The sequence below is a fragment of the Nerophis ophidion genome, linkage group LG05 (genome assembly GCF_033978795.1).
Source record: "Nerophis ophidion isolate RoL-2023_Sa linkage group LG05, RoL_Noph_v1.0, whole genome shotgun sequence".
NCBI lineage: Eukaryota > Metazoa > Chordata > Actinopteri > Syngnathiformes > Syngnathidae > Nerophis > Nerophis ophidion.
In genome coordinates this window covers 2,688,958-2,710,992 of record NC_084615.1, presented here as the reverse complement: position 1 = coordinate 2,710,992, position 22,035 = coordinate 2,688,958, and the positions used below count along the sequence as shown (strand labels likewise).

Here is a 22,035-nt window from a genome sequence, read left to right as displayed (position 1 = left end):
CTTTAAAAGAGCTGTTCAAAAGACTGCCTCGTTCTTATATTCATTTTTTTAGTAACATGGTTTGATGTAAAGTAACTTGTTTCCACCAAAGAATGAATCAATCACCCGTGGAAGTAATAAGCTAAAAGTTTGGTCAATAAATCAAAATGTATACATTACAGCAATACAGATACTATTGCTGTAAAATATTGGTAGTAATCAAATTTGGCTTGTGTTTTCATAAATATTCCACAAGATGGTGCCATTTCACGGTTCTTCGACGATGACGTCACTCAATCCGCTTTACATTGTCATCTCTATTCTACATTTCCTTTGGCTTTTGTTCATTTTGTTTTATTTTACAGTTGCTACTATCTATTCATAAATCTAAGTACAGCGGCTAAAAGGCCGTGTTAGTTATAAAAGGCTAAAAGGTTTAGGTTTTTAGTAAAACTCCTTCCCTGAGATAACCCATCCATCCATTTCCTACCGCTTATTCCCTTTGGGGTCACGGGGGGTGCTGGTGCCTATCTCAGCTACAATCGGGCGGAGGGCGGTGTACACCCTGGACAAGTCGCCACCATCTCGCAGTTATTGTAAAATATTGGTAGTAATCAAATTTGGCTTGTTTTCATAAATATTCCACAAGATGGTGCCATTTCCCGGTTCTTTGACGATGACGTCACTATGTACGCTTTACATTGACATCTCTATTCTACGTTTCCTTCAGCTTTTGTTCATTTTGTTTTATTTTACAGTTGCTAATATCAATTCATAAATCCAAATACAGCGGCTAAAAGGCCGTATTAGTTATAAAAGGCTAAAAGGTTCAGGTTTTTAGTAAAACTCTTTCCCAGAGATGACGTCCTGCGTGAGTGCGTGCGCATTTCACGTGAATAGGAGTCGTCTGTGGACGACTCGAACTCAGTTGTGTCATTACTCCTTAAATACATAAAGCCAAAAAATGCGAATAGTAATTCTTCTTCCGGTTCTGAGAGAGCAGTGTGAGCAAAGTTCATGTAGAACGGCTTAAACGAACAAATTACAACTGCAAATCGGTTCTCATCGGGCACTTGAAAGAGTCGTTCAAAAAACTCAACTCGGTCACGAACGTTACAGCTCTACCGGATATGACGTCACCGCCCTGCGAGCAACATTTCGTCCAGAAACAGTGGCAAGACAACTAAATCAACAAAACATTCAAGATGTGCGGGACTTTCGTCCAATAATTGTCAGGCTAATAGCTATTAATAAATCACCTTCACGTCCAAGTCGTTGAATCCGCCAAATGTCGGCGCACTTCGACGAGAGGAGCGGGGTTGTCCCATGCATGACAAGCTGGGGCTCCTGGAGCCAAACTATGGAGGAGATCTTCATCGAAGTCAACGTTCCTCCCGGCACATCTGCTAAAGAAGTCAAGTGTCGTTTGGGAGCCAGAGACATCGAGCTACACGTCAAAGGGAAAGAGCTTATAAAGGTAAACTTGTCATTGTGGTCATGTTAAAGGAGATGTTCTTCTTTAAACGGGGATAGCAGCTCCATTTTATGTGTCATACTTCATCGTTTCCCGATATTGTCATATGTTTGCTGAATAAAGTTGGCAACTTTTGGTCGTTTATAAAAAAAGCCTTGCCTGTACCGGAAGTAAAAGCCGATGTGCGCGTGACGTCACGGGTTGTGGAGCTCCTCACATGCACATTGTTTACAATCATGGCCACCAGCAGTGAGAGCGATCCGGACTAAAAAAGCGACAATTTCCCCATTAATTGGAGTTAGGATGAAAGATTTGATGTTTAGGGCACGTCCAGCTGGTAGGAGGCCACGGGGAAGACCCAGGACACGTTGGGAAGACTATGTCTCCCGGCTGGCCTGGGAACGCCTCGGGATCCCCCGGCAAGAGCTAGACGAAGTGGCTGGAGATAGGGAAGTCTGGGCTTCCCTGCTTAGGCTGCTGCCCCCGCGACCCGACCTCAGATAAGTGGAAGATGATGGATGGATGGATGGATGAAAGATTCATGGATGAGGATCGTGGGAGTGAAGGACTAGAAGAAAATTAAAAAAAAGACGAGGGCACTGGGAGCGATTCAGATGTTATTAGACACATTTACTAGGATAATTCTGGAAAATCCCTTATCTGATTATTGTGTTACTAGTGTTTTAGTGAGATTATAAAGTCATACATTAAAGTCGGAGGTGTGTGGTGACCCCCAGCATACTTGCCAACCCTCACGGATTTTCCGCGAGACTCCTGAAATTTAGCCCCTCTCCCGAAAACCTCCAAAGACAAATTTCCTCCCGAAATTCAGGCGGAGCTGGAGGCCACGCCTCCTCCAGCTCCATGCGGACCTGACTCAGCAATGTTGTGACCCTCTTAAACAGGACAGTACTGCCATCTACTGTACGGCGTAAAGAACGGCGTGGCACAGTGGAAGAGTGGCCGTGTGCAACTCTAGGGTCCCTGGTTCAATCCCCACCTAGAACCAACCTCGTCACGTCCGTTGTGTCCTGAGCAAGACACTTCACCCTTGCTCCTGATGGGTGCTGGTTGGCGCCTTGCATGGCAGCTCCCTCCATCAGTGTGTGAATGGGTAAATGTGAAAGTAGTGTCAAAGCGCTTTGAGTACCTTGAAGGTAGAAAAGGGCTATACAAGTACAACCCATTTACCATTTACTGTAAATAGAATAGAATGTACTTTATTGATCCCTGGGGGAAATTCAGCACCACAGTTCGCTCACAATAAACAAAATAATATAATATATATAAAAATTCAAATACTGATATATAAAAATGAAATACTCGGTGAATTGTAGATGTAAATAAACTCCTCCCCTCTTAGCCACGCCCCCGACCACACACCCCACCTCCCGAAATCAGAAGTCTCAAGGTTGGCAAGTATGACCGCCAGTGTCTCTGAGTGAGCTAAGAAAGTCACAGCTGCAGGAAGAATGACACAAGTTTACGGTAAGAGCCAACTTATTACCGCAATTTTCTATCCGGAACCTGCCGGTTGACATGTGGTAGACGGCGTGGTGCAGTGGAAGAGTGGCCGTGCGCAACCTGAGGGTCCCTGGTTCAATCCCCACATAGTACCAACATCGTCACGTCCGTTGTGTCCTGAGCAAGACACTTCACCCTTGCTCCTGATGGGTGCTGGTTAGCGCCTTGCATGGCAGCTCCCTCCATCAGTGTGTGTGAATGTGTGTGTAAATGTGGAAGTAGTGTCAAAGCGCTTTGAGTACCTTGAAGGTAGAAAAGTGCTATACAAGTACAACCCATTTATTTATTTATTTATGTTGGCTTGACCGCTCTGTTCCATATTAAAGCTTCACTACAAACAAACACCGGCTGTGTTTGTCTTGCTACAGCCGGCCGAAATACACCGTTTTCCACCAACAGCATTCTTCTTTGACGTCTCCATTATTAATTGACCAAATTGCAAAAGATTCAACAACACAGATGTCCAGAATACTGTGTAATTATGCGATTAAATCGGATGACTTTAGCCGTAAGTGGTGCTTGGATTAAATGTCCGCTACAACCAATAACGTCACAAGCACGCGTCAACATAAGCGTCATCGTTCCGTGACATTTTCAACAGGACACTTCGCGGGAAATTTAAAATTGTAATTTAGTAAACTAAAGCGGGCGTATTGTCATGTGTTGCAATGTTAATATTTCATCATTGATATATAAACTATCAGACTGTGTGGTCGCTAGTCGTGGCTTTCAGTAGGCCTTTAAGCGACATTCTCAAAACTTTGCAGACGAACTAGTCGAGGAATAAAAGGTTGATAGTTTGTGTTGAACTGTGAGAAATAAATATATTATTGTACAGTACTGTATTTATGTGAAGACCTACCACTTCTTCTTCATCCATTCATGTGCGTTGGTAGGAGTAGTGCGGCCATTTTGTAGTGAACATTACTGCCACCTGTAGGACCGGAAGCAGAACTCTTATTACATTTGTATGTTTATTCCAATATCTTAGTTTTCCCTTAACATTGTCTAATGCAGTGGTTCTCAAACGGGGGTACTTGAAGGTATGCCAAGGGGTACGTGAGATTTTTTTAAAAATATTTAAAAAATAGCAACAAATCAAAAATTAATTATAAATCTATTTATTGAAAAATAGCAACAATTAAAAAATCCTTTATAAATACATTTATTGAATAATACTTCAACAAAATATGAATGTAAGTTCATAAACTGTGAAAAGAAATACAACAATGCAATATTCAGTGTTGACAGCTAGATTTTTGTGGACATGTTCCATAAATATTGATGTTAAAGATGTAGTTTTTTGTGAAGAAATGTTTATAAGTAAGTTGATGAATCCAGATGGATCTCTATTACAATCCCCAAAGAGGGCACTTTAAGTTGATGATTACTTCTATGTGGAGAAATCTGCATTTAGAATTGAATTACTTGTTCATCTTTAAACAAGTTTTATATCTTTTTTCTAAATAGTTGAAGAAAGACCACTACAAATGAGCAATATTTTGCACTGTTATACAATTTAATAAATCAGAAACTGATGACATAGTGCTGTATTTTACTTCTTTATCTCTTTTTTTCAACCAAAAATGCTTTGCTCTCATTAGGGGGTACTTGAATTAAAAAAATGTTCACAGGGGGTACATGACTGAAAAAAGGTTGAGAACCACTGGTCTAATGTATGTACTGTCATTTTTTTGTCATATTTGATTGATAATGTTTTTTCAATAACCTTTTCTTTTTTATATTTACTTCATACCGACAGCCATCAGACTGTATAATGCATATGTTCCTTCTTGACTGCACTTAAGTGTAGAATATATTTATATTATTCATATTTTATGTATATTATACATTATATTATTTATTATTATTACTGTCTACTGTGAGTGAACTGTGGTGCTGAATTTCCCCCAGGGATCAATAAAGTACTTTCTATTCTATTCTATCACTTCACAAGCTATTAATTCATTGCAACACACTCCATCCATCCATTATCTACCGCTTATTCCCCTTTAGGGGCGCTGGAGCCTATCAGCTACAATTGGGCGGAAGGCGGGGTACACCCTGGACAAGTCGCTACGTCATCGCAGGGCCAACACAGATAGACAGACAACATTCACACTCACATTCACACACTAGGGACCATTTAGTGTTGCCAATCAACCTATCCCCAGGTGCATGTCTTTGGAAGTGGGAGGGGCCTATCCCCAGGTGCATGTCTTTGGAGGTGGGAGGAGGCCGGAGTACCCGGAGGGCGACACACTCCTTTCTCTTAAAGAAATAACAACACTCATAAACACAGGACAAAAACAACAAACTTTAAATGACAAAAATGTAAGTAACAAATTGTGGGAAATAGTTACCATGAATTGATTAACGTGGGGGCAGCACGGTGGAAGAGGGGTTAGTGCGTCCGCCTCACAATACGAAGGTCCTGAGTTCAATCCCAAGCTCGGGATCTTTCTGTGTGGAGTTTGCATGTTCTCCCCGTGACTGCGTGGGTTCCCTCCGGGTACTCCGGCTTCCTCCCACTTCCAAAGACATGCACCTGGGGATAGGCCCCTCCCACCTCCAAAGACATACACCTGGAGATAGGTTGATTGGCAACACTAAATGGTCCCTAGTGTGTGAATGTTGTCTATCTGTGTTGGCCCTGCGATGAGGTGGCGACTTGTCCAAGGTGTACCCCGACTTCCGCCCTATTGTAGCTGAGATAGGCGCCAGCGACCCTGAAGGGAATAAGCGGTAGGTGATGGATGACTAACCTGGACCCCGACTTAAACAAGTTGAAAAACTTATTGGGGTGTTACCATTTAGTGGTCAATTGTACGGAATATGTACTGTACTGTGCAATCTACTAATAATATGTACTGTACTGTGCAATCTACTAATAATATGTACTGTACTGTGCAATCTACTAATAATATGTACTGTACTGTGCAATCTACTAATACTAGTTTCAATCAATCAATCAATAAAGGGAAAATATGGACAAAATGGTAGGAATAATTACGTTCTGCTTCTTTCTACTCTTTTTTTTCCAGACATGTTAAATTGTGCAAATATGACCACGTGATGTTCTTTAATGGAACTTGTCAAGCACGTCCAAAACAAACAACAGTTGTCACTCGTTTATCGGGGAATAATCTATTATAAATCAAATATTTTTTACAGCAATCTGTTAAAAAGCTTCTAAATATATTTTAAAATGAATAAGAGCCCTTTACACACAAAAGAACACCATTTAGTCACCTTTTCAGGCTTTTAATACAAGATATAATGCTGTTGTGAGGCTGAGTTTTAGTTTATTTAGCCATGTTTATGCTTGAAAATGTTTAATTTGCAACCACAAAATTGTAGATTTAAATTTTTTTTTTTAATCTGTGATTTGGTGAAACAATGTTTGAAGTTTGGTGTGGCAAAGGACGACCCTGTCAAAGCATGGGAGGAAGTAATATCTCAAGGCTGTAAAGTGCAGGGGTCACCAACCTGCGGGCACCAGGTCGCCCGTAAAGACCAGATGAGTCGCCCGCTGGCCTGTTCTAAAAATAGCTCAAATAGCAGCACTTACCAGTGAGCTGCCTCTATTTTTTAAATTGTATTTATTTACTAGCAAGCTGGTCTCGCTTTGCTGGACATTTTTAATTCTAAGAGAGACAAAACTCAAATAGAATTTGAAAATCCAAGAAAATATTTCAAAGACTTGGTCTTCACTTGTTTAAATAAATTCATTTATTTGTTTTAACTTTGCTTCTAACTTTCAGAAATACAATTTTAGAGAAAAAATACAACCTTAAAAATGATTTCAGGATTTTTAAACACATATACCTTTTTACTTTTTAAAATTCTTCCTCTTCTTTCCTGACAATTTAAATCAATGTTCAAGTACATTAGTTTTTTTTTTGTAAAGAATAAATAAATTTTAATTTTTCTTCATCTTAGCTTCTGTTTTTTCGACGAATATTTGTGAAATATTTCTTCAAACTTATGATTAAATTTAAAATTAATTTTAATCAGGAAAAATTACTAATGATGTTCCGTAAATTATTTTTTTAATTTTTTCAAAAATATTCGTATTAGCTAGTTTTTCTCTTCATATTTTTCGGTTGAGTTTTGAATTTTAAAGAGTTAAAATTACAGATAAACTATGTTTCAAAATTTAATTTTCATTTTTTTGTGTGTTTTCTCCTCTTTTAAACCATTCACTGAAGTGTTTTTTTCATCATTTATCCTCTACAAAAAAACTTCCGTAAAAGGAAAAAAAATGTACGACGGAATGACAGAAATATATATAAATTTTATATATATAGATTTATTAAAGGTAAATTAGGCAAAATGGCTATTTCTGGCAATTTATTGAAGTGTGTATTAAACTGGTAGCCCTTCCCAAGAAGTAGCTCTTGCTTTCAAAAAGGTTGCTGACCCCTGCTTTTAGAGGATACAATTGCATTGTTAGGTTTCATGAGGAATTTTAAACATTTATGCAGACATGTTAAAAATACTTCATTTCACCGTGGGCACACTTTCCCATTATGTCAATCTTTTGACAGGGGCGGTTGTTTGGCACAAGTGTTTCAGATGAGGCCACGTGGACACTGGGTAGGACAAGTGCTAACAGTCACCCACATAATTCTACGGTTGATTCTGCCACATCACTCATTTTCTTTCACTTGCTTTCTTTATAGAGGATAAGTGTCTGATCCGAATTGTCCTAATGAAGACCAACAGAGAGGCTGGGAACTGTTGGTCTTCCTTGTTAGAGGGAGAGTACTCAGCCAATGCTTGGGTCCAGGACCAGATGCAGAGAAAGCTCACACTGGAAAGGTTCCAGAAAGAGGCAAGTGCTTTTCATGCTTAATTGTTAATCAAATGGCTTCCACTTCCAATTATAGCTATGAATGAATTGAATATGTCCTCTCCAGAATCCTGGATTTGACTTCAGCGGGGCAGAGATTTCTGGAAACTTTGCTGGTGGTGGTCCAGACTTTTCCAGTTTACACAAGTGACCTGCCACAGTAAACCAGTACTAAGGTTGTCAGGTCAGCCTAATGAACACTGTTGCTTGGATCAATGGCGCACTGGAGCTGTAGATCAATTGGATCTAATAATCTGGGAAGCCAGGGTTCACTGCCAATGGATATTACTTTTGAGTTTTGTCCCAGCGCTCAGAAGCAGATCAATGTGGATTTAATGGTGTTGCACCTGAATTGACAAGCACTCCAAAATAGCTTTTCAATAAAGTTTTATTGAAAGGTACAAGAACATCTTTAGATGGTGTCTTCAGTCATTTTGAAGTCAAAGTGACACTTGGCATACAACATAAAGAAACTGGCTAAGGAAATGCAATGCAAATTCCAAAACGTGTGGCTCTTCACTCTGTGCCATCGTATGCATCAAATGGTGACAACAACTCATCTTTAACAGCTGAAGACTGCACACGTTAAACGTATGCGGTGGGTTCACCAAAAGCTTCAACTTGCTGTTTGAAGGGGGGACAAAAAAAATCACCTTGGGTAGGAAGGAGGAGTGTGCATTCAAGACAGTGTAGCAACCTAGGGTAGAAGTTAAGGATTTTGGGCCCGAGTTCTTGGTTCCATATTTGTATTTCTCAAAATCCTTCTCCCTCCTCTTCCACATGGTGGATTGAGGACCTAGGTGGTTCAATACTTATTAGCTTAAAACCAACAACCCGTTCCAGGAAATACACCATGGTACAGATTTGAACAAACTCATACTCGTGCACTCGCACACCCGCAAAAGGAAAAGTGACTCATACTTTTTAGTAATAAAGGGAAACGGTTTTAACTTAAAGAAAACCAACTCACTGATGAAGATCTTTAAGTAAAAACAGATATGTTGTGTGAGCCGGATCACCTGGTAATTTACATCCAATCAAAGAATAATTTGGGGCGTCAGGTGATGGCCAGAAGTTTAGCAGGCGGACTCGGGTATGGTGGGAAGATGAGTGATCTTGTAGAAGCTGGGCTTCAGCTGGCGAGCGGTTCGTCCCGAAATTGTCCAGCGAAGTCTCTGGCTGTTCAGCCTGGAGCACTTGGCGGCGGCGTATTCAGTCAGGCATTTTCCCACCAACTCCCGCACACAAACAAGATCTCCATCTTTGATCTATGAACAATTCCCGCGTATGTTCAGAGTTAAACCCTTTTTACTGCAAGGCAGAGTTGAGCTAACATGTTACTTACAGTCAGTAGCTTCTGCAGGTTGTTCAGGGCCTCAGAAATGTTCTCGCTGTGCTGCGGGTCATGTTGGTCCTCAACTCCAAAACTCAAGAGCGCCATAGCAAGCAGAGAGGGCTGCAAACAGATGAGACAAGGTTCTCACTAACAGTGCAATAAAAGCTCAGGATCTTCCCAGGCACTTTAGCCTTCAAAATAAAACAGTGTAGTGAAGCCTCGGTTTAGTATGCAAGTGGTTAACATGTTGCCACATTGCAGTATGGTTTGTTTCTACTTTAATCCAAAAGTCCATCCATCCATTTTCTACCGCTTATTCCTTTTTGGGGTTGCGAGGGGCGCTGGCACCTATCTCAGCTACAATCGGGCAGAAGGCGGGGTACACCCTGGACAAGTCGCCACCTCATCACAGGGCCAACACAGACAACATTCACACACTAGGGCCAATTTAGTGTTGCCAATCAACCTATCCCCAGGTGCATGTCTTTGGAGGTGGGAGGGGCCTATCCCCAGGTGCATGTCTTTGGAGGTGGGAGGAAGCCGGAGTACCCGGAGGGAACCCACGCAGTCACGGGGAGGACATGCAAACGCCACACAGAAAGATCCCGAGCCTGGATTTGAACCCAGGACCGCAGGACCTTCGTATTGTGAGACAGACGCACTAACCCCTCTGCCACCGTGAAGCCCAAAAGTATTGTTTTCTAATGATGACCCCCTACTGTAGATTGATTGTCCATGTTACTTCATGTTGTTTATTAGCGTGGTTTCAGTGTATTAGTCTTTTGTGCCGATGGGTATCGGACAATTTTCATGTAAAAGTATATTGGCCATTGCCCATTTCAATCAATCAATCAATCAATGTTTATTTATATAGCCCCAAATCACAAATGTCTCAAAGGACTGCACAAATCATTACGACTACAACATCCTCGAAAGAACCCACAAAAGGGCAAGGAAAACTCACACCCAGTGGGCAGGGAGAATTCACATCCAGTGGGACGCCAGCGACAATGCTGACTATGAGAAACCTTGGAGAGGACCTCAGATGTGGGCAACCCCCCCCCTCTAGGGGACCGAAAGCAATGGATGTCGAGCGGGTCTAACATGATACTGTGAAAGTTCAATCCATAGTGGCTCCAAGACAGCAGTGAGAGTCCCGTCCACAGGAAACCATCTCAAGCGGATCAGCAGCGTAGAGATGTCCCCAACCGATACAGGCGAGCGGTCCATCCTGGGTCCCGACGAGCGGTCCATCCTGGGTCTCGACTCTGGACAGTCAGTACTTCATCCATGGTCATCGGACCGGACCCCCTCCACAAGGGAGGGGGGGACATAGGAGAAAGAAAAGAAGCGGCAGATCAACTGGTCTAAAAAGGAGGTCTATTTAAAGGCTAGAGTATACAGATGAGTTTTAAGATGAGACTTAAATGCTTCTACTGAGGTAGCATCTCGAACTGTTACCGGGAGGGCATTCCAGAGTACTGGAGCCCGAACGGAAAACGCTCTATAGCCCGCAGACTTTTTTTGAGCTCTAGGAATCACTAATAAGCCGGAGTCTTTTGAACGCAGATTTCTTGCCGGGACATACGGTACAATACAATCGGCAAGATAGGCTGGAGCTAGACCGTGTAGTATTTTATACGTAAGTAGTAAAACCTTAAAGTCACATCTTAAGTGCACAGGAAGCCAGTGCAGGTGAGCCAGTATAGGTATATATGTATGTATATATGTATATAAAGGTATATACAGTATAGGTATATATGTAGGTATATATGTATATAAAGGTATATACAGTACAGGCGTAATATGATCAAACTTTCTTGTTCTTGTCAAAAGTCTAGCAGCCGCATTTTGTACCAACTGTAATCTTTTAATGCTAGACATTGGGAGACCCGAAAATAATACGTTACAGTAATCGAGACGAGACGTAACAAACGCATGGATAATGATCTCGGCGTCTTTAGTGGACAAAATGGAGCGAATTTTAGCGATATTACGGAGATGAAAGAAGGCCGTTTTAGTAACGCTTTTAATGTGTGCCTCAAAGGAGAGAGTTGGGTCGAAGATAATACCCAGATTTTTTACAGAGTCACCTTGTTTTATTATTTGGTTGTCAAATGTTAAAGTTGTATTATTAAATAGAGGTCGGTGTCTAGCAGGACCGATAATCAGCATTTCCGTTTTTTTGGCATTAAGTTGCAAAAAGTTAGCGGACATCCATTGTTTAATTTCATTAAGACACGCTTCCAACTGACTACAGTCCGGCGTGTTGGTCAGCTTTAGGGGCATGTAGAGTTGGGTGTCATCAGCATAACAGTGAAAGCTAATACCGTATTTGCGTATGACGTCACCTAGCGGCAGCATGTAGATGCTGAAGAGTACAGGGCCAAGGACCGAACCCTGGGGAACTCCACACGTTACCTTAACATAGTCCGAGGTCACACTGTTATAGGAGACGCACTGCATCCTATCAGTAAGATAAGAGTTAAACCATGACAGGGCTGAGTCTGAAATACCAATTCGTATTTTGATACGCTCTAATAAAATATTATGATCGACGGTATCGAAAGCAGCGCTAAGATCGAGGAGCAGCAACATAGATGACGCATCAGAGTCCATCGTTAGCAATAGATCATTAGTCAGTTTTGCGAGGGCTGTCTCAGTCGAGTGATTTGCCCTGAAACCGGATTGAAAGGTTTCACATAGATTGTTAAACGCTAAGTGCTCATTTAGCTGCTCTGCAACAATTTTTTCGAGGATTTTCGAAATAAAGGGAAGGTGAGACACCGGTCGGTAGTTTACCATGAGGTCTGGATCGAGGTTAGGTCTTTTAAGGAGAGGATGAATAACCGCTTTTTTGAATGCAACGGGAACAGTGCCCGAGGAAAGTGATAAGTTTATAATATTTAGCACTGATGGACCTAATAATACAAAAAGCTCCTTGATAAGTTTCCCAGGAAGTGGGTCAAGTAAACATGTTGTTTGTTTTATTCCATTTACACGTTGTAACAATCCTTCTAATGTTATTTCATCAAAACGAGAGAAACTATTTTGGATATTTGCAGTATCCGCCGTATATACAATCGTATCTGTGTTACTATAACCCCGTTGTAGCTGGGACGCATTGTCTTTAATCTCCTTTCTAATAAGTTCAATTTTCTTATTAAAGAACTTCATAAAGTCATCTGCCGAATGGGTGGAGCTACTGGAAGGAGTCCCTTGTTGGGTTAGCGATGCTACTGTACTAAACAAAAATTTTGGATCGTTTTTATTAATGCGGATGAGATTTGAGTAATAATTAGTTTTAGCTAAGGTAAGCATGCGTTTATAAGTTATTAAACTATCACTCCATGCTTGATGGTGCACCTCAAGTTTAGTCGTGCGCCATTTGCGTTCCAGCTTTCTACATAATAATTTCTGAGCTCTAGTTTCTTCAGTAAACCATGGCGTACGCCTTTTTGGAGCCTTTTTTAACTTCAGCGGTGCTATACTATCAATGGTTTCGCGCAGGGCGTTGTTAAAGTTGTTAGTGAGGTTATCAATAGAGCCCACATACTTTGGGAACGGTGCCATTACCGAGGGCAGTAGGTCCGCAAGAGTCGTCGTTGTGGCAGCATTAATGTTGCGGCTGCTATAGCAGTTATTATTATTATTAGCTTGCCGAACATGAGTCTGAACTTCGAATTTTATAAGGTAATGATCGGACATTACTTTAGTATACGGGAGTATCATAACTTTTGAGACGGTGATACCTCTGACAAGCACTAGGTCTATCGTATTACCGCTGCGATGCGTCGGTTCATTTATTATTTGTGTAAGACCACAGCTATCAATTATAGTCTGGAGCGCCACGCACGGTGGGTCCAATGGGGTATTCATATGGATATTAAAGTCCCCCATTATAATTATATTATCGGCGTGCGTCACTAGATCAGCAACAAACTCTGAGAATTCACTAATAAAGTCCGAATAGGGCCCTGGGGGGCGGTAGATAACGGCCAGGCACAGAGGCAGAGGTGTGGCAGACTTCATAGAAAGCACCTCAAACGATTTATATTTATTATTTAAGTTAGGACTAAAGTTAAAGTTTTCGTTGTATATTAGTATATTATTTATGTCTTTTAATGCCAATCACATGGATACTATTTACTTTTGGTCCCCCAGCAAATGGCCAACAGCTAATTATTTGTTTCTATACATAGTGTGGAGCCGCTCTCCCTAATTTAATAATTATTATCTCCATTACTACTAGGGCGGCATAGCTCGGTTGGTAGAGCGGCCGTGTCAGCAACTTGAGGGTTGCAGGTTCGATTCCCGTTTCCACCATCCTAGTCACTGCCGTTGTGTCCTTGGGCAAGACACTTTACCCACCTGCTCCCAGTGCCACCCACACTGCTTTAAATGTAACTTAGATATTGGGTTTCATTCACTATGTAAAGCACTTTGAGTCACTAGAGCAGGGGTAGGGAACCTGCGGCTCTTTTGACGACTGCATCTGGCTCTCAGATAAATCTTAGCTGACATTGCTTAACACGATAAGTAATGAATATTTCCGCCGGTAATCAGTGTTGAAAATAACGTTCAAAATATAATACATTGTCTTGCATTTTAATACATCCGTCCGTTTTCTACCGCACCTGTTCAAGAAGTCGCATTATTTGCTAGGAAGTATTTAATTTATTATTGGTTAGCTTCAGAATAACAATGTTATTAAAAAAATAAGAGACTTATTATGCTTGAAAGATGTTAGGCTTACTTAAAAATGCACGCATTTAGTTGTATTCAGTGTTTAAAAATATGATATGGCTCTCACGGAAATACTTTTTAAAATATTTGGCTTTCATGGCTCTCTCAGCCAAAACGGTTCCCGACCCCATGCACTAGAGAAAAGCGCTATATAAATATAATTCACTTCACTCATTAACAGAAAATTAAATTTTTCTAGTATCAATATCAAGTGTCATTTTTATCATGACTGAAGGATAAGGCTAAACATGCATGCTAATAACTAAGTTAGCTTGAAACACCACCAAGAAATAATTGCTTAGATTTAAAAGTGTTTATGGAACAGAGTTGCAGCAGAAAGTAGACAGATATTAACAAGTAGATTAATAAGTTAGAGAGAGGATATAACAGTGGTTGATGTGTCAGCATTGTCAGTCAGTACAAGACACATAGGGTGGATTGATCTTTAACTTGGGTGTCGATACCAGAGTCCTATCAGTATATAATCAATACAAGAGTAATTCCATTGTTTCCCCTCATAAATGCGGTTGTTGTTTTTGTTCACGTTTACAAACTCAGGGAAAATATTTGGACCCAGGAAGACTGAGGGCAAAAGCCAAACAATATGAATAAGTAATAGAGTAGTTTGTGGTGTTTTTTTAGTTAGTGCAGTGTTTTTCAACCTTTTTTAAAAATCCGGAGGCACACCACCAGCAGAAAACGTTAAAAAAAAAATTAAACTCCACCAGGTCCTCCTCGTGCCTTATTTTGAGTTTGTTGGTGTTTTCCTGTGTGTAGTGCTTTAGTTATTGTCTTATGCGGTTATGTTGGTGTTTTCCTGTAGCAGTTTTATGTCTTCCTTTGAGCGATATTCCCCGCACCTGCTTTGCGTTGGAAAGCAAGGTTATTGAAGTTGTTGCTATTCTTCTTTGTGGGGACATTGTTGATTGCCATGTCATGCACGGATGGACTTTGTGGACGCCGTCCATCTCTGCTCCACACGCTGCTAGTTTTTGCTGTCGTCCAGCATTCTGTTTCTGTTTACTTTGTAACCAGTTCAGTTTTACATACCCATCCCTATGCTTTTTAGACCAGTTGATCTGCCGCTTCTTTTCTTTCTCTCCTCTGTCCCCCCTCCCTTGTGGAGAGGGTCCGGTCCGATGGCCATGGATGAAGTACTGGCTGTTCAGTGTCGGGACCCAGGATGGACTGCTCCCCTGTGTATCGGTTGGGGACATCCCTACGCTGCTGATCCGACTCCGCTTGGGATGGTTTACTGTGGACGGGACTCTCGCTGCTGTCTTTGATCTGCACTCTCGCGGCTGTGTTGGAGCCACTATGGATTGAACTTTCACAGTATCATGTTAGACCCGCTCGACATCCATTGCTTTCGGTCCTCTACGGGGTTGGGGTTGCCCACATATGAGGTCCTCTCCAAGGTTCTCATAGTCATCATTGTCACTGGCGTCCCACTGGGTGTGAGTTTTCCTTGCCCTTATGTGGGTTCTTCCCAGGATGTCGTAGTGGTTTGTACAGTCCTTTGAGACATTTGTGATTTAGGGCTATATAAATAAACATTGATTGATTGATTTATTGCCTTTTCCTTTTGTTAATTTTTGGCTTAAGCGTTACATCTTTTTTTACATGCAGGCTGTGGTCTGCATATTGGGATCACAGTTCTACAGCCAAGTTTTACACAGCACGGACACTAAGGAACGGCACAGTATTTGCAGACTATAATTATTCATTTGCAAAAAAAATATTTTTTGGAACCAATTAGGTAAAGTTGCATCATTTCCCACGGCACACCAGACAGTATCTAACGGCACACAGTGGTTGAAAAACATTGAGTTAGTGTATCGCTCAAATTAATATATGTATAAAAAAAAAAAAGACATGAAGAAACTATTTTACATATTGTGTTGGTATTGTTAAAATGTCATTAGCACTAACCATAAATAAATACAAAGATGTACAGTTAATACATGCTGATTTCACTCATGGAGGATTGGTGTCAGAAACTGCAGCAAAACAAATGATAGAAACATCCCTATTTTTTCAGTTTTTTTGACATGGTAATGAGAAATTGATGGAACTAGTTGACAAGCCCGTTAACTGAGTCTGACCCGAGAGAACAAGCTGCAGATGTGAAAGCACCTTCAGTGAGCTTTAGCAGGACACCTACCTTCAATTTGGAAAAGACAAAAGAGCAGTGACAAGCTTTCAGTTGAGCCTCCAGTCGATCAAGGCTCAGGATGTCGTCACTGTGTTCAAACAAGACGTATTGTCAATAACTACAGCTTTGATCTTATTTATAACAATAATGAATCTGCCGAGTAATGACATGCATTCAAAAATGGAGTGTGTCCGGTGTCTAGTTGAATGCAGACAAACTTGTCCTCACCTCTCTGTGCCAATCTGCTCTTGGACATAACTGTGGAAGAGGCGCAGGAAGCGCAGAGAAGTGGGCGCCTTCACCTTCCAGTTGACTTTCTCCATAATGATCTTCTCCATCCGCATCATGTCAGACACGGTGAAGCGGTTCTGACTGATGCGGATCAAGTCGGCTGCGAGGGGGACGCTTTTCTTGTCTTCTGAAGATTGAACAGCGATGTAGAAGCAGCAGAGACCCACACAGGACAGGTGCTTTGGCTGAATCTGTGGAAAACAGGAATCGTGGGCAATCCTGTAACCGTCAACAAGACCGAGTTTTAGGCATTACTGTACAAACCTTCATGACGGAGAGAAAGCGGTCTAGCAGGCTGATGGCCAGAGAGAAAGTCTCTGAGCTGAAACCAAAGAACCTGGTTAGGGTGAGCAGGTCCTTCACCTCCAGCTCTCGCAGTCTGGTCGTCATCCTGATCCCGTTGTCCTGTGCGCTCTCAATGATCCTCAAACCGCTCAGCTTTGGCTGGTAGCGGCCCTCCAGGTCGGTTAAGGCCTTCAATTGGACTGCAAAAGGCAGTGCTGCTGGTCCTGTCACTGTGTCAATCATCTGTGTGGATGGACATCCTAGTTATTTATATTTCTATGAAAGTACACCATTCCCTCACCCTTAATGCATCTCTTTAGGCATTTTGTGATAAGAGGAAAAGAGAAATTAAACCAGATATGTAACTTACAAAGACAGCATGGATATAAACCCTGTTCTAGCTACTCAATACTAAAGCAACAATAAGCCCACCCACACCACAATAATACAAACAATGGAATGTACACTTCAAACTCTGCTGGGTTTAGCATTAATATTAGGAGACTCACCTTTCAGACACGTGTTAATGGTTAGTACACCCTTTATCATTTTCAAAATGAACTACTACACATTTTTACAACTTTATTGGCGTGCATGGCACTCTCAGCCTTCCCTAAATCCTATGATTGAGTAGGTAGTATAAATTTATTTTAGTAACTTTAAACATTATCAGTGTACTGTGGTATTTCAACTTATAAGGGGAACTGCACTTTTTCGGAAATATTGCCTATTGTTCACAAGAACACGTCTTTTTGGAGAGAGGGTTTTTAAAGATGATAAAACACACTTGCAAGATGCAGCTAATGAGTCACTGTTGTAGCATTAAGAGCCCTCTAAAACGACAAGGTTTTATATACACACTGCAAGTCTATATATAAAGTAGTAACAGACATTCATAACCATTACTTTTTTCTATTTTTTCAGACTATAATGTGCAATAATGTTATATGTATATGTGTATATATATATTCATATGTATACATATGCGCATCTGTGTGGATATAGATACATCTCTCACTTCTATCTTTTTTTACTATTTATATTACCACATTGTATATGCACCTTAGGGGATCTGCTCCAATTTCGTTCTTTGAACCTGTTCACTGCAATAATGACAATAAAACTATTCTAAAGGCCTACTGAAAGCCACTACTAGCGACCACGCAGTCCGATTGTTTATATATCAATGATGAAATATTAACATTGCAACACATGCCAATACGGCCGCTTTAGTTTACTAAATTACAATTTTAAATTTCCCGCGAAGTGTCCTGTTGAAAACGTCACGGAATGATGACGCTTATGTTGACGCGTGCTTGTGACGTTATTGGTTGTAGCGGACATTTAATCCAAGCACCACTTACAGCTAAAGTCATCCGATTTAATCGCATAATTACACAGTATTCTGGACATCTGTGTTGTTGAATCTTTTGCAATTTGTTCAATTAATAATGGAGACGTCAAAGAAGAATGCGGTTGGTGGAAAGCGGTGTATTTCGGCCGGCTGTAGCAACACAAACACAGCCGGTATTTGTTTGTTTGTAGTGAAGCTTTAATATGGAACAGAGCGGTCAAGCGAACATGTTTCTCTATCACATGTCAACCGTCAGGTTTCGGTGAGAAAATTGTGGTAATAAGTTGGCTCTTACCGTAAACATGAGCGGAGCTTGTGTCGTCCTTCTTGCAGCTGTCAAAGAGGCAGCTGCAACTTTCTTGGCTCCTCTATGGCTTCACTCAGACACTGGCAGTCACCACATCCCTCCGACTTTCAGGTATGACTTTCTAATCTCACTAAAACACTAGTAACACAATAAGCAGATAAGGGATTTTCCAGCATTGTCTGAGTAATGTTTATTTTAGTTTTTATTCATAGCTGTATGTAGAAGTGGCTGGTTGTATCCGCTGTTTAATGTCTTTAATGTCCTTTGTCATCTTTGATGTTTCCCTCTTACATGTAAGGGGGATGAGTACTATGGCTATGAGGAGTTGTTTTTTTCCCTTGGCCTCAGTCTGGACCCCTCTCCAGAGGCCCAGGCATAGACCGATTTTTTTAAAATTATATTTTATTTCAATCTTTTATTTTTTTCTCCCATTCCCCCCCACTTGTTTACCTGTATCTCATCTTTTTCGTAAGGGGCGCTGGAAGCTGGCAGACCTGTCAGCGTTTGTCTTATCTTGAATGGGATTGTGCTGAAAATTTAAATTTTCCTGAAGGAACTCTCCTGAAGGAAGAAATAAAGTACTATCTATCCATCTATATGTGTCTAAAACATCTGAATCGCTCCCACTGCCGTCGCCTTTTTTTTTTCTCTAATGCTTCACTCTAGCTTTCCTCATCCACAAATCTTTCGTCCTCGCTCAAATTAACGCGGAAATCGTCGCTTTCTCGGTCCCAATCGCTCTCGCTGCTGGTGGCTATGATTGTAAACAATGTGAGGATGTGGGAAGTTCCACAACCCGTGACGTCACGGGCACCTCGTCTGCTACTTCCGGTACAGGCAAGGCTTTTTTATTAGCGACCAAAAGTTGCAAACTTTATTGTCGATGTTCTCTACTAAATCCTTTCAGCAAATATATGGCAATATCACAAAATGATCAAGTATGACACATAGAATGGACCTGCTATCCCTGTTTAAATAAGAAAACCTCATTTCAGTAGGCCTTTAATTCAAGGCTAAGGCAAAATATTGAGAGATGTATCGCGATATTGCCTAAGAATATGGAAATATTTTAAAAAAGGCCATATCGCCCAGCCCTAGTTTCTAATATGTTGCCCCTCGCAACGCAACACAAATATTAACACCGCTCAGCAGTTGTCTACCTCTGCCAACTACAATTTCCACAATGTTATTTAACACCTCTCGTAAAATTAGTAACACATTGTATTGGACCGCGGGCTGTACAGGTGTGAAAATAATTTTCCTATTTAAGGGGTCACCAACGCGGTGCCCGCGGGCACCAGATGAGTCGCCTGCTGGCCTGTTCTAAAAATAGCTCAAATAGTAGCACCTACCAGTGAGCTGCCTGCATTTTTTAAACTGTATTTATTTACTAGCAAGCTGGTCTCGCTTTGCTCAACATTTTTAATTCTAAGAGAGACAAAACTCAAAATAGAATTTGAAAATCCAAGAAAATATTTTAAAGACTTGGTCTTCACTTGTTTGGATAAATTCATTCTTTTTTTTTTATTTACTTTGTTTCTTATAACTTTGAGAAAGACAATTTTAGAGAAAAATTACAACATTAAAAATTTTAGGATTTTTAAACACATAACTTTTTACCTTTTAAATTCCTTCCTCTTCTTTCCTGACAATTTAAATCAATGTTCAAGTATATATTTTTTTTAATTGTAAAGAATAATAAATACATTTTAATTTAATTCTTCATTTTAGCTTCTGTTTTTTCGACGAAGAATATTTGTGAAATATTTCTTCAAACTTATGATTAAAATTCAAAAACATTCTGGCAAATCTACAAAATCTTTAAAATCAAATCCAAATCTTATTTCAAAGTCTTTTGAATTTCTTTTAAAAATTTTCTTCTCGAAAATCCAGAAGAAATAATTATTTGTCTTTGTTAGAAATATCGCTTGGTCCAATTTGTTATATATTCTAACAAAGTGCAGATTGGATTTTAACCTATTTAAAGCATGTCACCAAAATTCTAAAATTAATCTCAATCAGGAAAAATTACTAATGATGTTCCATAAATTCTTTTTTTCAAAAAGATTCTAATTAGCTAGTTTTTCTCTTCTTTTTTTCGTGTGAATTTTGAATTTTAAAAAGAGTCGAAATTGAAGATAAACTATGTTTAAAATATATTTTTAATTTTTTTCCTGTTTTCTCCTCTTTAAACCGTTCAATTACATGTTTTTTTCATCATTTATTCTCTACCAAAAACCTTCCGTAAAAGGAAAAAAAATGTACGACAGAATTACAGACAGAAATGCCCATTTATATATATAAATAAAAGGTAAATTGAGCAAATTGGCTATTTCTGGCAATGTATTTAAGTGTGTATCAAACTGGTAGCCCTTGGCATTAATCAGTAGCCAAGAAGTAGCTCTTGGTTTGAAGAAGGTTGCTGACCCCTGCCCTATCTGATAAATCATCACGTGTAAAGCAGTTTGTTTACGTTCAGTTGAACTTGCAAGCGAGACTTTTCACAGCAAAGTTCTTCTTGTGACTCTGCAGCTGTCAAACTGGACTCAACCGGACTGGGAGGGGCAGGCTGGGACTACAGCGAAGTTACGTCACAGGGACGGCTATTATAACGTTTATTTACAAAACAAAGTACTTGGTGTCACAAAGTAATGTCGGGAAATTCGAAGATAATTAAAAAGAAATAAAGGTGTGTGTGTTTGAAAACAGTAGGGGGCGTACAGTCGGTCGGAGTGAAGCCGTGCTAACATGCCCGGACATATCCCCTGCCCATACAAAGCAATAGTGAGAGCCATAGGCCTGATTAGGACAAGAACTAACCGGTGTCATATAACATTAGTCCACTGTAGACATGAACATTCCACGCCATGACAGTTTCAGCAAGACAGTTGTCATGGCGGCAAACTCCAGCAAACATTTGGAGAGTTAGCTAGCAGCACAAGTGCTCGTCGAGTCCACTTACCTTGGCTCAAATTACGTTGCTCGGAAATCCCAAAAAAAATGGGTTGAATATGTGTGAACCAGAATAAATGTATGAACTTTTCCTAAATAATGTTTGAAGCATAGATTGACAGACGCCTTTGCACACCCCCTACCCTTGGAGTAAGGCGACGGGGAAAAGGACAGTGCAGGATTTAATACGGGTATTAAAGCAAGACCATGCCCTAACATGATCAGCTCTCATTGGTCACCAAGGAGCCAGATTGTGTAATCTGTATTTTTATTGGTTCTTTTTCCTGTCATTCGCAAATAAACCCCGCCTTTCACTAACCGGAAAGCCAATCGTAGGACAGGAAAAAGCGACATGGTTTAACAGTATGTTAATTAGAACCAACATTTACACATTTAATTCACAACCAACACAAAATTCGGTTATAGTTTATCCATCCATACATCAATTTTCTACAGCTTGTCCAAATGTAGACTATCTCAGTTTATATAAGATATTCTTTTGGAGCATTTGTCCTGCTCTAGCGGCCACATAGTAATGGTGTGTAGATGCATTGGACACCCAGTGGCAGCCTTCTAGAACAGTCTAGAACAGTGGTCCCCAACCACCGGGCCGCGGTACCGGGCCCTGGCTCGATTAGAGAATACCGCGGTACCGGGCCGCAGAATCATTTTTTATTCATTTAAAAACATAAAATAAAATAAAATCTTTTTATTTTTTATTTTTTTTAATTAAATCAACATAAAAAACACAAAATACACTTACAATTAGTGCACCAA

The 22,035-nt window shown here is 40.4% G+C and overlaps 2 protein-coding genes across 2 annotated transcripts; one reads left to right on the top strand and one right to left on the bottom strand.

Moving 5' to 3' along the window:
- The first annotated feature begins 1,092 nt into the window (after window positions 1-1,092).
- nudcd2 (NudC domain containing 2) lies at window positions 1,093-8,748 on the top strand. The gene is made up of 4 exons (XM_061899720.1): window positions 1,093-1,456; window positions 7,528-7,576; window positions 7,663-7,814; window positions 7,900-8,748. Exons 1-4 carry the CDS (start codon window positions 1,268-1,270, stop codon window positions 7,981-7,983), a joined length of 474 nt encoding a protein of 157 aa, XP_061755704.1. The 5' UTR covers window positions 1,093-1,267; the 3' UTR covers window positions 7,984-8,748.
- On the bottom strand, window positions 8,203-21,450 carry ccng1 (cyclin G1). Its single transcript, XM_061899719.1, has 6 exons — window positions 21,269-21,450; window positions 16,625-16,888; window positions 16,298-16,551; window positions 16,079-16,157; window positions 9,178-9,288; window positions 8,203-9,100 (listed from the first exon to the last, which is right to left on the bottom strand). The coding sequence occupies exons 2-6, from the start codon at window positions 16,886-16,888 to the stop codon at window positions 8,909-8,911; spliced, it is 900 nt and encodes a 299-aa protein (XP_061755703.1). The 5' UTR covers window positions 21,269-21,450; the 3' UTR covers window positions 8,203-8,908.
- Between the last annotated feature and the right edge of the window lie 585 nt (window positions 21,451-22,035).